The sequence below is a fragment of the Plectropomus leopardus genome, chromosome 11, assembly GCF_026936395.1.
Source record: "Plectropomus leopardus strain MGB_pleo_1.0 chromosome 11, ASM2693639v1, whole genome shotgun sequence".
In the NCBI taxonomy this organism is placed as follows: domain Eukaryota; kingdom Metazoa; phylum Chordata; class Actinopteri; order Perciformes; family Serranidae; genus Plectropomus; species Plectropomus leopardus.
Window position 1 is genome coordinate 25723560 of NC_142186.1, and position 17267 is coordinate 25740826.

The window sequence follows — 17267 nt, forward strand, 5'->3', positions numbered from 1 at the left end:
TGCTTTAAACTTTATGAAAGACTTGAATACCAAGAGGTTTTTGGATATGCACACATTTTGCAGCACCAACCTTTTTCAAGAAAGTGAAAGAAGGAAAGAGACAGTCCAACAAGTCCGCCACCAGTACAACAGTGAAATCCTATTCAGATGCAAAGAAGCAAAATGACAAGTGGCTGCAGCTGTTTTACTTTTCCATATTTCGATGTGATAAATGACTTGTTAGGGGACCTTGATTAGATTATACAGGGCTGCATGTAAATGGGGGTGTTAGATGAATATTATTTTTTTAATTAGACATGTAAACAGATTAGTAAGAAAATTGTCTTTTGTGGAATAATGTTAAAAATCAGACTATTTTGTATATGTAAACCCACTCGCTGACTCCACCTTTAATCCATAATATATTCTCTCTTGCAGGGCTCTCTGATGGAGCTGAGTGCCGTGGACCCCTGGGGGGCCCCTGCTGCTGCTGCTGCTGCTGCTGCCGCTGCCACCACTGTGGGCTCCGCCGGCCCCTCTCCTCCACCTACAGTCCCTGCCCCTGCTGCCTCAGGTCCATGGGGCACCGCCCCCGCAGACCCATGGGGGGTAGCGTCACCCACGTCACCTACAAGCTCTGACCCCTGGGGTGGGGGAGCTCCGCCCACTATAGCTCCTCCTCCAGACCCCTGGGGAGAGACGTCCAACAGAGTAAACAACGTCGACCCCTGGGGGAGCTCCGGTAAGCAGCTGAGAAACTGGTCCTGTATGAGCTCAGTCTGGTTGCTGGGAATGAACTCATCGATGAGTATAAAAAGAGAAGCGTGTCCTGCTCTGTGGGTGAAAGAGGATGTGAAGACCTCTCGACTTTTACTCCTCTTAACTCCACTGCTCCATTCTCTGTCGTCATTACAGCCCTCTTACATTTTCTGTATGTCGCCATGCTGTCAAATCTTCTCATACACTCACATGCTTTCAGTTTGTATTGAGGAAAGCAAGCATGCTAAATCCATTCTCCCTCTGTGTCTAAACCAGGGATTTTTATCCTCTTGTTTCTACTCAGGACTGACTGTGGCTGTGTCTCAACCAGAGCTGTCTCTTCTTTTACCCTTCTGTGCCTTTTTAATGTTTGGGGTAGCTGCTTTTTATCTCTCCTTTACCTCCATCAAGCTTTAGATTAGGCTTGGACGGTATCTATCTTTCCATACCTTCGTTCTTTCCTGGAATTTCATCAGGGTATACGATGGTGTACGAACAGTCTACTCAATCGACAGTACACTCACAAGATGTCAACCAGAGGTAAAATTCTTACGTCCATTTTCCATATTGAACAGAGAACGAGAGCCGTACACTTTCTGAATTCATGTTTCTCCCTCTCTTAACAAAACTAAGTCTTCTGCACTGCGGAACCTGTTTTTTTTTTTTTTTTTCCTGGCATCAGTGTTACCAGGCTGATACCATGCTAGTGGCGTGAGCAACGCTGCTCAGCTGCGGCATATTGTGCTGATTTTATTTCCCTGTGATGCACACAGTTTTCAGTAAAAATAGACATTCAAAACTGAATAATAAATTTGATAATTATATTGACTCTTCACCACCTTTTACTATAGTTTCAATTTCTTTTTTTGTCACAGACATGAGGAAATACAAAATATATTTTATTTACTCAATCTTTTACTGTTTTACTGATACTGATTTACTGGTAAAAGCCCTCAGACACAAGGCATTTTACTGTGAAACATTTGCAGCACTGTGTTATTGACAGTGCAGTAGCTTCAATGAGTGGAGTATGTGCTTTTAATTCCAAATACAGTAGTTATAACGGCAGGCAGCTCTGCAGCAGCACTGCAACAACAAACGCTGCTAGTGTGAATACACACCAGGCATAAATTCCAGGGCACGTGATGCGCACTGCATTTAAAACACCCTCAATACAGCCTTTCATGTATGAAGTTAATAGAAAGATGAGGATCCATATTTTTGACGGTTATTAAAATCACACCGCTGAGATTTCTAAATACCCTGATATACTGTAATGAGGTGATACCGTCCATGCCTACTTCAGATATTAAATAGGTGACATTAACAACTACAGAGAATCTGCTCTCACCTGTCTGGTCAGTGGGACTGCAGAGGTTAAGGAGAGAAACACCAGTGTTGGAACCCAGCCCAGCTTCCTGCTCCCTCCTTACTGTGGACTGTACCTGTAAGGTGTTGTGTTAACCCTCCCCTCCCCTGCGTCTCCTCCCCTCCCCCTGTAGCTGTGACCCCCCCCAGTGCCGACCCTTGGGGCCCCCCAGTGCCACCCAGCACATCCTCCTCGGGGGGGCCAGTAGACCCCTGGGCAAGGGACGGGCCTGTCCCTGCCTCTGACCCTATCACCTCCGACATCTGGAGTGGCACCGCCAAACACACAAACGGCACAGGTACATTCACACTTGAAGCTACATGGACTCACAAACACTGAGGTACTGGTGCACACTTTTTATGGGATGACACGCCTTTCTCAGTCTGACCTCTTGACGGTACTTGTGTTCTTGTGAAACATAATCAATCGCAGCCCAATTGCTGTTCCGATTCAAAGTCCGTATCTAGCCGAGTCAGGTCTAAATGCCCGGATGCGGCCTTGCTCTGCCTGTTAAATCGAGGATGCTTTTGGACATGACTTGTGTGGACTTGGGACAGCCATGTATTCCATAATGCATTTCGCACCAACGAGCGGCAATGGCAGAGGCAGAAAAGACTCACAATTTCTTTCAATATCTGATATCTGAAATTTCGTCTACCTACGTCCACAACAATAAACTTTTTCGTGCCACTTGCTATAGATGTAGAAACACTCAAAATATATATATATGTATATATGTGTATGTATATAATATGCATATAATATGAAAGGAGGCAGGGTTGTGTTTATATCATATTTCGTTGTATTGTAAACACTACAGTGAAGATATGTGGTATAGACATCTAGGCTACTGCCAAGCCAAGCTTAGATGGCATCATCAAGCACGCTGCTCTTCCAATAGCAGCGCGACCGTACTGCGTCTTCCCGTCCTCGGTAATTTGTGCTCCCGGGTCGAGCTCGCTGAGTTAGAACTTCCGACTTCACAAGTCTGAAGTAGGCGAACCGGATATTGAGAAAGGCTTACAGATTTTCAGCTGCATGCACACAACAGTTGTCTTGTCCTACATTTCATCCTCCTCTAGTATCTGTGGTTATGTTCCTCTAAGTTATATTTTATGACAGTGAGAGAAGTTCTAATTTCGTGGTTGTGCTCCTCAGGAGACCCAGAGCGACGAGGGTCCCCAGCAGCAGGCTGTGACAGCACAGGCTCACCGGTGCCCTTTGACCTTTCATCTCTTGGTTCTTCACTTCCTGTTCGTAAGACTCCTGAGTCCTTCCTCGGCCCCAACGCAGCGCTGGTGGATCTTGATTCCCTGGTGTCATCTAAACCCAAACCCAAACAGCCGCCTCCTCCTTCCATCTCTTCCTCTTCAGCACACAACCCCTTCCTCCAGAACACAGGTTAGTTACGGCGATCGTGTCGTCTCCATGTAACCTAAGAGAAGAGAAGAAACTGCTCCTCATTAAGCGCAGCATTTTTTCTTTAGACAGTCTTACCAGGCTCCTGGGAAGTGTTTTCCATTTTCAGGTAGAGCCGTGTAGGTCCACACAAAGTTTTAAAAATGCCGTCTTCAACTGTTTTTATATTCACAATAAATACAGCTTGTAGAAAAAGACCATTTTATTTTAACATGGTTCCCGTGGATTCTTAAAAAGTCTAAAAAGATATTGAATTCATTCATCTAAAAATAAGGTCTTCATTTGTATTATATTGATTTAAGTTAATCTTACAAAAAAGTCTTTAAAATGCTCAGTCATGGGAAGTAGGATTTTATGAGTTTCTTTATTCTGACGCTGCATAGTGAAATCTCAAAATATTTGGTAACATCTACTTGTTCGTTAAATAATTTATTCAATTCCTCTTCTGAAACTTATCATGATGTGAATCTAAGCAGCAGAATCTCATGCAGAGTGAAAAACACAAAAAAGCCCAGAAAAATGCTAGATTTCCCACTTCTGTTTGTAAACTAAATACATACTTTTATGAAAATGCAATATGTTCCTTCTCGTCCATGCGTTCACTCTAGAAATTGTTTTGTTTTGTTTTTTCTTTGAATTTGTCAGTTATTTTCTTGATAAGGTGTTTGGTATAAAGAATGCAAATAATATAAACCAGTTTAAGGCTGACACCAAGATGAGGCGGCAGTTTTTAAAAGCTCTCTCTCCAATGAAAATGTGGGTTTGAGGACTGACATGCTGTACATTAGTGGCCTATATGACCAGAGGTTGCAGCCACTGACTTTAGGAGTCAGTAGAGAACAAAATTAAGGAGGCAGATAATGTAATATTGCCTAATTTTACTCGCAATATATCAAGTGGCTCTCATTATGTTGTGTTTTTTGTGACACCTCTGACCCTCAGGCTCATCTCCTGCTCCTGGTATGGCAGTGACTCCAGGCAGCACCATTTCCAGTCGGGGGGTTTCTCCAACACCTGCCTCCTCCAACCCTTTCGGCGTGGCTCCACCCATGACCTCCATCTCACCTCAGCCCTCATCACTTGGCCTGAGCGGCCTCCGCTCCAGTCCTGTGCCTCCCAACCCCATGCTGGGCATGGTGCAACCCGGGATGGGCATGGGGCCAATGAGTGTGGGTATGGGGGCTCCAGGAATGGGCCTGGGCATGATGCAGGCCAGCCCCATGGGCATGCCCTACAGCGGCCTCTCGCCTATGGCCCCCCCGGGCGCGGCTCTGTTGGGGCCCGGAGGTGCAGCACCTCCTCAGCTGATTTTGGGTGGGCCCGCTGGAACAGGAGGAGTGATGGGGGCAGGAGGATCAGTGGGAGGCGGAGGAACGACGGGAGCGAGCACCAACCCTTTTCTTCTTTGAGGAAGTGTCACCACTACTTTGCTCACCTGTTTCGACCTCCTCTGTCGTACCTGCTGCCCCCGTCATTCACCCCCCCCTCAACACAATTTGTGTCCAAAAAGAAAAATGTGTACATCTCTATATTTAAAGAAAAAAAAAACAAAAAATCAAAAATTTTGTTTATCTTTTCCTTGGAAAGCATTATTTCATTTCAGAATAATTTTCCACATTTAGTTCCTTTCATTTCAGTTTGGGATGTTTTTGGGCGGGAAATAGAGATCTATTTATTTTGTTTTAATCCTGTTCTGTTCTGTATCGTTCCTCATGTTGTGTTTTTTTCAGTCCTGTCTTGAGGTGAAGGTGAGTCTGTGAGAGCAGGCTTATTCAGTAGTGTCACTCTATATTGTAATATTACTGCACCGAGAGAGAGACAGAGGGAGAGGGGACATAGCCACTAACAAACTGAACAGAGAAACTGTTGTACCTGCCTCTTCCTCTTCTCTCCCTCTAGATGAAGACAAACACTGAACCACTGACATGAAACGAGTGCATGAAGGAAGAATTTTAACGAACTCCAGACTGAGATACGGACTGAAAAACCTGCATTAACATTTCAGGCACAATGTGGTCAAATTGTTTCAACTATTTCACTTTTAATTTAATTTAATGTTAAATGTAATTTATTTTTTTCCAATTTTTGGGAACAAATAAACAAGGAAAATCACACGACGATGCCATTCAAATCAAATGCTAATTTCCCCCCCCTTCCTTACTATTGTAGAAAACTAAAGAGAGCTCGGACATCTGTTGTCTGACGGGGAAAAGCGATGGGATGTTTGTTGAATGTGTGTGTTTGCAGCTATGTGCGAATGAGAATGCTCATTTGTGAGTGTGCAAGTATGCAATAGTGCAAATGCCTGTTTCTGTGTATATGTATCAATATCTGTCTCCATTTTTCCTGTGTCCCATCTTATTTCAGTGACTCAGAAAGGAAGAAATGACATCCATTATTTTTGTTTTTAAAAAAAATGTCACTTGTATTAATACTATGTAATGTTGGGATTTCAAATGAGGTATTATAAGGGTCACACATTTCTCTGCCAATCATATTTTTTTGTTAATCAGAAGCATTAGTTGTTTTTTTTGGTTTTTTTTTTATCCAATCACACATTTCATATGAGATCCCTGGTGTCCAGGTGTCCCAGAGCGCCACTGTCCCCCCATTTCATCCCTCCGTCCTCCGAGGAGGGAAAGCTACTGATGCTTCTTTAAAAAATAAAAGACAATTATTTCAATGAATGAAAGGAAGAAAAAAATGGGACTTGACAACATGCTCCATGCTGTTCTTTTAATTTAGTTTGATGAATTTATTGTTATTTTATATCAACAACAAAAATATCTCTTTTATCGGGTAAGGTTGAATTTTGTGTGGTGATGACTGTGAACATTCACATTTGAAAAGTAAAATGGAAAAAAAAATCAAAAGGAATTTATGAAATAAATCAAAAACACCGGATGTGTGTTTGGCTTGTTTCATGCTTGCTCTGTAGTTAATGTCAATATGTGGTTTTTGCTGCAGAGAGCAATAATTTGACAGGAATGATTGTACACTTTATTTTCTTTAGTGAACATGTTTAGAAATCTAAAATCTGACAGAAAAAAACACCCTGCTAATTACCTGCAGAAGAAAAGCTTAACAGAAGTTATTACAGCATATGAATTTGAATAAAACGTGAAAAAAATATATCAACTTTGAAATACAGCATTCAGTCATATGTGACAAACTTGATCCCACGAATGAGGCAACCTCTGCATACAGTTTAGTGAAGTCGGCTGCGAGGAGCTACATTTTTTTGAAAAGTTCTCTTGTGATCGTTTCTCCACACAGACGGCGAGGCTCAGGCGAGCAGAGAGTCCCAATCAAAGTCGTCCTGGATCTCCTCACTGTTGCTGTGCAGACTCTTTAACGGAGGACGCTGTCGAGGAGTCATAGACTGAGGCTGCATCCCAGCTGAGACAGAGACAGAAACATGACCAGGTTTGCACACAGCTAAAAGGAAGTGAGATTATACTGGGAGGATTTATTTCTATGGAAATGACTTCTCCTTTACTGTGAACTGCGTCTACTGTTTCCAGGAAACAGCTAAGAAACTTAAAACGTTAGGTTCAAATTCTTTCTCTTATTAAAACAGTCACATGTGTATGTACGTGCTGCCGCTGGCCTTGAAAAGAATCCTTCCTGATGCAATTTTAATTTAAGTGACAGGCAGTAATGTAGGAAGTATTCAGATCCTAAAAAGTTTTGCATTTAAAATGTTACATAAAAGTGTTATTATAAATAGGAAATCTACTTTAAGTGTTAAAAGTAAATATACAGATGCAGAAAATTGTTTCCTGTGACTGGAGGAGTGATGGGGGCAGGAGGATCAGTGGGAGGCGGAGGAACGACGGGAGCGAGCACCAACCCTTTTCTTCTTTGAGGAAGTGTCACCACTACTTTGCTCACCTGTTTCGACCTCCTCTGGCAGAAAACCTCAACTTGCTATGTTAAGATATAGTAGAGTAGTGGCGGTCTGAGCAGAGAATGAAGTCATACTTCCTCTGTTGTAATCTGAGCTTCTCTGTGGTTTGTTGTGGAAACTGGTCTGGCTGTGCGTATATGTGGGTTTTTGTGTGTATCCCATTGGCTAACTCATCACTGCCACTTTGCTCTGTGCTCTTACGGCAGTTACTACTGATATCAGGACAGCGTTTTCGACCTCCCAACCCCCCCTCCGGTTAACACTGTTAGCTCTGTCAACACTGTTGCTGTTGTTTAATGCGTGGAGTTGGAGTTGGCACTGTTAGCTGCTGGCCACTGGCTCAGCCACCTGTGTGCAGACAAGTTATGCACTATAACTTTTGCCTAAAGCCCACAGATGTTTAAAGAGAAATGGATACAGTGTTGGAGGTGGGGCCTTGTTCATTCTTATGAAAGTTGTTTGGTGGCGTACAAAGCCGAAAAAGTATGACTTTCCAGGTGTATATTTACCCAGATCCTCTGCATCATGGGGCTCATAGAGCAGGTGCAGGGCTCGCCAGTTAAGCGCTCCTCTAACTTAAATGAGGAACATTTTGTGGGGGGTTGTGACATGAAAATTTTTTTTTTTTACAGAAGTCTCTCTCACAAAGTAAGTCAATTGGAAAAAATATTTTTGGGCCACAGGCCTCATGTGATGAACCTGAAAGTTGTAATTTCACAGTCTGGCCAATGTTATAAAATTAGCTTCAATGCCCAGCACTGTTCCTTGATAGAGCCCCTTTAACTAATGATTATTTTCCATTATGGATTCATCTGATTATTATCAGAGCCCACAATGCTTGTTTTGTTCCAACAAACAGTCCAAACCACAAATTTAACAAAATACATTCAAAGTATTAAAAGAAAAAGCAGTAACCCTTCACATTTCTGAAGCTGGGTAAAAATGTTTTTGTATGAAAAATGACAAACAATTATCAAAATAATCGCCATTTCATTTTCTGTCGTTAGATTAATTGATTAATTATTTCAGCAGCACTTGTTTAAACAGGTGGGTAGTTTATAACAAAAAAATTCAGAAACTTAATTTGATGTTTGCGCAAAAATCTTAAAGCTGTCTGATAAGTGTAGTGGTGTCAAAAATACAATATTTCCCAAAATGCTGTATAGACTTGCAAAATGGCATAAAATGGAACACTTGTACTTAATACAGTACTCAAATAAATACTGTGTTACATTCACTGCTGGTGGTGGAGGACACAGTCACATGTAAAATGTGTTAATTTAACTTAAATTAAATGACAGTAAGAAGTAATCTCTTCAGACAGGAGGAGTGATGAGAGTGACTACTAGTAATCTTTCAGCTAACATGAATATTTTTTAAAATCAGACTCAAAAAATGTGCACTTATCCTTCCACATACTGGAAAAGTTAAAACCTCTTTTAGAACATGAAGATCTTACCGGTGGTGTTTGCAGGTTGTGTTAGCTGTTGTCTCTGAAGGCCCTGTCCCTGCATGTGCAGAGCCCTTCGGGGCGGCTGCACCGCGCTGATGGGGTGAGCCATGGGAGAGTAAGGAAGGGGTGAGGGGTGAGTGAGGCTGGCGAGGGTAGGAGGAGCGTTGGAGGGGAACGGTGGGACCTGTACGTGAGGTGCCCCGAGGGCGAGTGGGGAGTTGCTCCCGGAGGTGATCATGCCTTTCTGAGTGAAGAAGCGGTTCAGAGAGTCACAGAGAGAAGTGAAGATGGCCGGGTCCAGGGCCCAGTCACAGAGCTCCGCCTGCCGCATGCTCTCCAGCAGGTCTGATGACAGAGAGTGAACGACTTTTAGAAGAAAACAAGTCATCAAGAAAGGAAAAGCCCTATTTAAACGATGCAGATGATGCATTTACTAACATTTCTATCATTCTTCAAAAATTTAAATGGTCATATTTATTGTTTCATTATCTGTCATCAGTCAGACATTACGACTAATAAAATGTTGTTACGTGAGCTAAAAAAACATACAAACATCTTAAAGGGACAGTGCACCCAAATGACAAAAATACAAAAACATTTTCTCACTTATTCTAGTTTTTTTTTAAACCAAAAAGTTTTATTTGTTGAGATATCCGTCTTTGAGATTTCTTCCTGCACCCTAATATAATTTAGACAACTGGAATTTGGTATTTGGTATTAGGTTGTCATCCCACTGAAAAACATTACATTTAGCCTAACAGGGTCTCCGCAGATCCTTAAAAAAATGTTAAAAGGCATTGGATTGATTAATCTAAAAATGCTAAGAGATCGCAATTAGGATTTTTTAAAGATTTTTTTTTCACAATATATAAAGGTGCACAACTGTGCACCTTTATATATTGTGAAAGATTTTTGGAGGTAAGCACGTTGCTGTGTCTCATCATGTTTTTAACTTGTAAAAATGGGACAGTGACTGACTCAACATTTTGGCTCTTGTCTTAATTTATGTAATACTTCCCAGACTGATGAGTTTTCTGTAGATGAATCATAGTGACACTCGACTGATATCTCAAAACATCAGCAGATAAAACCCAAACTAACGCCATAGGTAAGCGAGAAAATGTTATTTTGTGATTTGAGTGAAACTTGAAACTGCCCTTCAAACAAGACTCTGGTAAACAGCACAGACCTGGATGACCAGAGAGGTCTATGTTTGCCCAGTCCAGACTGCTGGCAATGCGGAAGCTCTCCTTCAGAGAATCTGGGTTACTGAACCAGTCAGCTGGCACCGCTAAAGTGGAATGGAGGAAGGTAACTTTAGAAAGCACTGATCTTTCCCGTGTCACGTTGCTGCTGTTAATACAGTAAGAGCATTTTTGTGGTCTGTACGGTAATGTGAGACTCACTGTACTGTGGGATGCGCTCCGTCTCAGGAGGGTGTGCAGCTGGTGCAGCTGCCGCAGGCGGTGCAGGTGGTGCAGGCAGTGCAGGCGCAGGGGGAGGAGACAACGGTAGCAGGGTCGGAGTGTGAAGCGGGGTAGTGTCGTTGTGCGGAACAGCCAGAGGAGCAACATCCGCTGGAAAGAACATGAAGAAGTCATTCATTTAGCCCTTTCATACCTGAGCAAATTGGCTTGATTTCCTGTAAAAAGAGTAGATGAAATGACCCCAAAAATAGCAAGAAATTAGTTAAATAAATAAATAAATAAATAAAAAAGAATAAGAAAATTAGTTTAAAAAAAATTTTAAAAAGATCATTAAAAAATGAATAACTAAAAAGTAATAATAATAATAATGTTGAGAAAGAGGGAAAAAAGAAAAAAAATGACATGGAAAAGTGCTGAATAAAGTTTGGAACATATTTTAAATATTGATTATAATATTATAAATGTGGTTTTCCATGTATTCTGAAGAAATTGTACTAATATGCTCAGGACTGAAAGGTATAAATGCTTGTGAGAGGCGTCTGAAGCAGCACAGGACAAGTGATGTTGCTCCAGGTTTCAAAGGGTTAAGCTGCTTCCATGTATAACGTTTACTCTCTGGAGTATTTTAACCTCGTGCAACTTTCCATTTATACTCCACTATACCTCAGAGGGAAATATTTCACTGTTTACACCCTACAATTATTTGATAACATTAATTAACTTTACAAGTTGTAGAGATAATTCAAAGTATAATATGTAATTTTCGGCTGCTGGGGGTCTCAGTAAAATCAGTAGCAAAAGACAGAGCAATGCTGTCTTTGTGGTCCTTCAGTTTTTATTGTTGAGGAGCTGAATTATCGTCAGAAAAAAAACGGACAAGGTAATTTAAACCATTAAAAACACTGAATGAATCAGTTACATATCCGTGTTTCTCTGATGGTGTTTGGCATGACAGCGATGACACACCTGCTATTGTTTGCTCCCCCTTTTATCTGATAATTTAAGATCCAGATGTTCAGAGGTCCAGAGGTTTCTTCCGCTCCGAAACAAACAGACCGAGTGATTTAAACCGTTACAAACACTTTCATGTTAAAAAAATAAGTGTTTCTCCAGTGTTATTAGGCACAGCAAAGGTTAGAGCTGAGCTGATGCAAATAATAATAATAATAATAATAAACTTTATTTATGTAGCACTTTTCTTAACAAGGTTACAAAAGTGCTTTTTAATCAGCTTGTTTCTTTCATAACTTAAGATCCAGAAATACGATGACTTCAGATCCTTCATCAAATTAAAATATATATTATATGTTATATATTAAAAAAAATATTAAAAATCATACGAACCATATGAAAACATACAAGTACAGCTGCAACAGTAGTTGACCGATTAGGAAATTATCTGGCAATTATTTTGACCAGAAAATTGATTTAATTTTACATGCAAAAATGACAACTTGTTTTTCCTTTTTATTATTTTAGCGCTTATTAATAATATTTGATTTACTACAATGTTTCTGCTTCAAGTACTTTTACTGTTGATGCATTTTCCCGATTCTACTCATATACTTTTACATAAGTAAAATTTTAAATGCAGGACTTGTTCTAGCAGAGTAATAGAGTACTTTTACAGTCAAGAGTACTTACACTGTGAGCCTCCCCTCTCACGCATGGTCTTGAATAGAGACTTGAAAGACGCGTACAGGTCTGGTAAGATCATCTCATCGAAGGTGAAGCGCAGCGGAGGATCAGTGGAGGAGTTTACTGAGACAACAGGAGCAACAGATGAAGGGACGACACACACAGAGGAGTGAATGGGTCCTGACACGGTGCAGACAGACACAGGTGCTGCATTAGGAGCGCAGGAGAAAGTGGGGACAGATACTGAGTTAGCAGGGAAGGACAGAGTGGCATCAGAGAAAGAGGGAGCCACTGGAGACGCTGCAGACATGTTGGCTGCAGACAGAGGGGTAGCAGAGGCAGTGGGGACGGAGAAAGTGGGGCCGGGTGGATGGGGAGGTGGGAAGGAGTTAATGGAAGAAATGGGGGGAGCAGGTGGGAGCCCAGCTGAAGGAGAAGCAGAGGGATGATGGACAGGGTGAGTGGACCCAGGGCTCGGCATGTAGGGTGACGGTTGCTGTGAAGATAAAGACATCTGATTTGATTTATTTCGAACATGTAAAAAAGTAAATAGAGAAATTATTATACAAAATTAGACAGACAAAATAGTAAAATTTACAAACAATGAAAAACATAAACCAAAATAAACATACAAAAACATATGATGACTTGGTTTACGTATTCGGAAAGGTGTGAGAAGAAGTACTAAAAACTTATTTAATCCCACCCCTTCTCCATAAATCACTGAATTTTTATTAACCAATTCCTTATTAATTCAAACCTCTAATTAATTAAACATGCATACACCCACATACTCAGAATCAAAATCTACAATTTTTCATCATTACTTAAAGGAAAAATGGAAGATAAACTAGGAAATAATCAGATAAGATGCTGTAATGCTGACTGTGATAAAGAGGGGAGGAAATGACGGTACCTTGCATGGGGGAGGAGAGAGGGACGCAGAGTGGGGCGACTGCTGCTGGATAGCTCCCAGTGGCTCTGTATTGAGCAGCTGGTGGTCCGTGTGGGAGGGAGGTTGTGGCGGTTGATGAGGAGAGGCTCCTCTCACTGCTTGTGTCCCCTGGACTTGAGGAACCTGTAAGAGCGCAGTGTTATGATTTGAAAAGTTGGCGATGGTATTAACATCCTGTAGAGACGTAAAAGTAGAAAATCAAGTTCTTAAACTTGGAAACATGTCCATATGGTGTTTTTTTCTATGCTACAGTTATCATGAGCAAAATAAGCAGTCAGTAGATGGGTTTCAAATCACGCAAATTGAAATTATGAATATAAACTACGCCCAATGGAAACACGTCATTCATTCATGTGATTCAAAAAAGTCATATTTGCAAAACAACAATGGAAACTCTTTTGGCGCTTTTATAAGTCACATGATGGTGATGCACTTATTGGTAGGAACTGGCTGCCTCGGGCATCATGCAGCAGGTGCTACAAGAGGTGTTATTGCATCACATAACTTCAAAAGTTGAGCGCATAGTGCAGAAGTTTTTTATTCCTCTGTGAAGTCGTTGACTATGAACTCACAGAAATCACTCATACATGGCCGCTCCCATGTATAAGGGGCTTGACTTTCCATTATCACCCACATAACACGCTTATGTCGCCTTCGATTGAAAATAATGACATCTCGTGTGGTAGCTGCAACAGAAATAAACCTGTTAATGTTTTGAACATCTATTGCCATGCTTCTTGAAATGTTAGCGCAAGAAGAGAAGTTGCATAACGTCACTCGCAATTGTATTTTATCAACATTTCAAAAATATTGCTTAAGTTTTGCACAAATCTGTCATGGAAACCCCCCTAATGCCATGGCTGCGCATTTCTCTCTTGGAACTGCACGGCACTATTAACAGTCTCGAGAACATGAATTCTGACACTCAGGTTTGTTACATCACAAACCTGAGCAACCAATCCCGACAACTTGCGAGGTGGGGCTTTCCATAACGCTACAGCTGGACAAGGGGCATCAGAGGAGAAGCCAGATGTAGTTACATATGTATGTTTTGAGGGTTAGGTTTCACTGTCACTTCAACTTGTCAGCACTGCAGGGTTATCTAACATTAGAAACACATTAGTGTTGATAGGTGTTGAATAACGGAGCCAAGCCAAGGCCTCATGATATCTGTTTCTGTTTACAGGCAGAGATTTGTGCGTTTGATGAGCAAACTGAAGTTGACCGGCTACACTTGAGCAGCAGGCGAGCGACTGACGGGTGAGTCTACTTTGCATATTCATAGATCTGTGCATACTAAATGATGCAAAGGAGTTACAGCTGAGATAATTTGAAGGAATACTTTACCCACAATATGATCAATTTATATATCAGTTACCTACAACATGTTACCTTGAGCTCCTAAAGAAAGCTTTCTTGTTTGCCTTCATGGGGAATGGAAAAAGACATTCTTCATGAATTGAAGTAAATGGGGACAATATTTAACAACAGTAAAACTGAAAAAAAAAACCTTCCATTTAAAAACTCTCACACAACTTCTGCAATCTCATTTATCCAGTTGCATGCTCAGTACTTCCTAAATAAATGCATTTTCACTAAAATGCAAACATTTTAAACATATTAGTACAGTGTCATGCAGTGACGGGTCATGTTCAGATGCACACTGCCTGAGCTGCAAAAGTGGAGCTTGTGAGCACACACATGCTCAGGCGCGCTACTTATAGGCTCAAATATTTTACATTGTAGGATTTTACAAAAGTACTGACTATACACCTGGATAAATGAGACTTGGATTAAACTGTGTCAGGTGTGTGAGAGTTTGTACTCAGAGGTTTTGATATAGTTTAGCTGTTGTTTGACACGGACCCCTCTCAAAGAATACTCACATATATTTGATTCTCCATTCACTGTGGAGGCATGTGAGAAAAAAAACCTTTTCTTCACAAATTCAGTGTATCATGAGGTGAGTAACTGAAATTAAATTAAGTTGCAGGTGAAATGTTCTTTTAAGGCATCTAGGTATTTGTAAGCACTTGACAAAAACTTCTAAATGTGAAAATTTAAATTTTCCCCAAATTCCCCAAAATACTATAATACAGAGAAATATCAGTTTTGCTCTCGTGGCCAGGATTTCGTCGCCCAGATTGCGATTTTTCTTCCTGCCCTCCAATGCGATGTAAATGAACGCCCTATTAAAACTGCTAACACCAAATTCTGCAGATCATCAGAAGTAAACAGGCTATTATTGGTGTTAAATTTTTTATGTAATATATTTATATTTATATTTATATTTATATTTATATTTATATTTATATTTATATTTATATTTATATTTATATTTATATTTATATTTATATTTAGATATTTTTTGTGTAAAATATCAGAAATCAGCTTTCATTCACCATTTTTGTTCCTGTGGCTGTAGATATCTCAGAGATGCATATTCTCAAAACTCAGACAAATAAAACCAGTATCTCCATGACTAAATACTAGAGTTAAATTAAAAAATAGACTATGTCCTTTTGGTGAACTGACCCTTTAAAGTAAACAGCTCTCAGTAATAAAATGTGTCCTTAAAAACTGGTCCCTTCAGATAGTTAATTGTGAAATAATTTGTATAATTGAATTCATAAAAGGATGTTCTTGTTTTTGTTATTTACCTTTGTGCCTGAACTTTCACCAATAAAAAAATCATGAAAATAAATAAATAAATAAATAAAATGAAAGGATGTTTTTAGTTTAAAATCTTAATTTCCTAAGGAACTAGTGATTATAACAGTATCATATTACAACTGAAGTACAGAAAGAAAGTAAAATATGGGGATAAAATGCCAGAACCCCAAATTTATACATTATATATCTGCTTTACACCTTTGAGTATTTGACATTTTAACAACAATCAGTCAACAAGTTAACTGATACTGAACAACTCACATCCAGCCTCTGCTCTTCCTCCTCTGGATAGGGACGTTTCGGTGCCCTCGCTTGATTCACCTCTGCAGGTCCATCCATCGTCCAGTATGAGCCCTACAAACGCAGCACCCAGTATCCAGTAAGTTCCTATCTTTATGCTCTTTTAAGCAATCATTTCTCCATCCCAGTGATGCAAAACACATATATGCTTAAGATCATGACATAGAAATAAAAAATGACTTCACCTTGCCGGGGTCATTCTGAGGCCGAGGAACTTTTCTGAAGCATTTATTCAGGGACAGATTGTGACGAATGGAGTTCTGTAAACACAAAGTGATGAAATGAGTCAGTCATAAACCAGCCTGTGATGCAAATAATATGAAAATTGTTTATGAATCACCTCTTACCATAAACTTATACGTTAGTAACAGAGTTATTTGTCTTCTTTCACAACGATACTATGCTGTTGTTCTACATTAAAGCTTACCTTCCATCCACGGCCGGCTCGGCTGTAGTAGGGAAAAGTGTCACTGATCCAGGTGTAGATGTCATTCAAACTCAACTTCCTCTCAGGTGCAGCTGCTATTGCCATGGCGATGAGAGTGGCGTAGCTGTGAGGAGGTTTTCCTTTGTAGTTAGAAGGGGAGGGGTCCGGCACAGAGGGTAGAAAGTCTCTCTCCCTCCCTCTGTCTTTCTTCTTGTCCCTCTCTCCTCCTCCTCCTCCTCCACCTCTTTCTCTCCCCGAGCGCAGGGTACTGATTCCCAGCTGAGGCAGCCAGTCAATACTGGTGAGACTGGAGTCCAGTTCAGAGGACATTTTGTGTCCTTTTCTCTGTCCAGGATCTGAGGGATCAGAATAGGAAGCACTGGATTCTTTCACTTTGGACACAGCAGCCACAAACACACTGTGAATGCTTTATTAGATTCCTCTCTGGCTGTAATGTAACACTGTCACTCGCTCCGTTCCTGAACTTCACCCAGCAAGTTCAGACACTTTGTGCTGCTCAGGAAACTCTCCACTCACGTGCAAAGACATCCGCAAGAATGTGACTGCAGATAAATGTGACTATTCCACCATCACTTTCTATTTTCTGAGGAAGAAGAGAGACTTGCTTACCTTCTTATGGTCACTCGAGGCCCAAGGCCTTAAAAAGTGTTATATTTGATGTTGTCATCAGCTGTGCACGACTGCTGGCAAACAGATGTCCGTCCCTCCCTTCAGATGTCCCTCCTCAGCATGTTGATCCCCACCAGGCCTCCAGTAATACCTTTAGATTGTGAAACTTTGTGTAACTTTGAAGAAATACACACAAAAACTTGTCGGAGAGCTTCCTTTTTCTCTCCCTGTCTCCTTCCCCTCCCTTTCTGACTCTACCAGAATGATGTCACTTAACCCTCCCTCTTAGTGACATAACTCTTTGCACCCTCCTCTGTGAGCCGGGCCC

The 17267-nt window shown here is 40.9% G+C and overlaps 2 protein-coding genes across 4 annotated transcripts in view; one reads left to right on the forward strand and one right to left on the reverse strand.

Annotated features, from left to right (window-relative positions):
* Positions 1-6430, forward strand: part of epn1a (epsin 1a) — a 22298-nt gene extending 15868 nt beyond the window's left edge. For 2 of the 3 annotated variants that reach the window (XM_042489460.2, XM_042489461.2), the window contains 4 exons: positions 418-721; positions 2241-2405; positions 3266-3508; positions 4469-6430. In XM_042489460.2, the coding sequence (XP_042345394.2) occupies positions 418-721; positions 2241-2405; positions 3266-3508; positions 4469-4935 (1179 nt within the window). In that variant the 3' untranslated portion in view covers positions 4936-6430. The remainder of the gene's footprint in view (positions 1-417; positions 722-2240; positions 2406-3265; positions 3509-4468) is intronic. The other variant, XM_088084417.1, reaches the window with a different exon arrangement.
* Positions 6249-17205, reverse strand: foxj2 (forkhead box J2). Its single transcript, XM_088084418.1, has 10 exons — positions 16940-17205; positions 16310-16665; positions 16068-16142; positions 15844-15936; positions 12871-13032; positions 11961-12450; positions 10296-10466; positions 10079-10180; positions 8896-9234; positions 6249-6925 (listed from the first exon to the last, which is right to left on the reverse strand). Exons 2-10 carry the CDS (start codon positions 16637-16639, stop codon positions 6813-6815), a joined length of 1875 nt encoding a protein of 624 aa, XP_087940544.1. The 5' UTR covers positions 16640-16665; positions 16940-17205; the 3' UTR covers positions 6249-6812.
* Positions 17206-17267: the final 62 nt, after the last annotated feature.

Bases quoted from the DNA above. Each gene is read 5' to 3' on its own strand.
- foxj2 (XM_088084418.1), bottom strand. From the start codon at position 16,639: ATGTCCTCTGAACTGGACTCCAGTCTCACCAGTATTGACTGGCTGCCT. The intron at 13,033-15,843 runs GTGAGTTGTTCA...GCGCTCTTACAG, and splicing joins AGGAAGAGCAGAGGCTGGAT to GTTCCTCAAGTCCAGGGGAC. The intron at 9,235-10,078 runs GTCTGTGCTGTT...CTCTGTCATCAG, and splicing joins AGACCTCTCTGGTCATCCAG to ACCTGCTGGAGAGCATGCGG.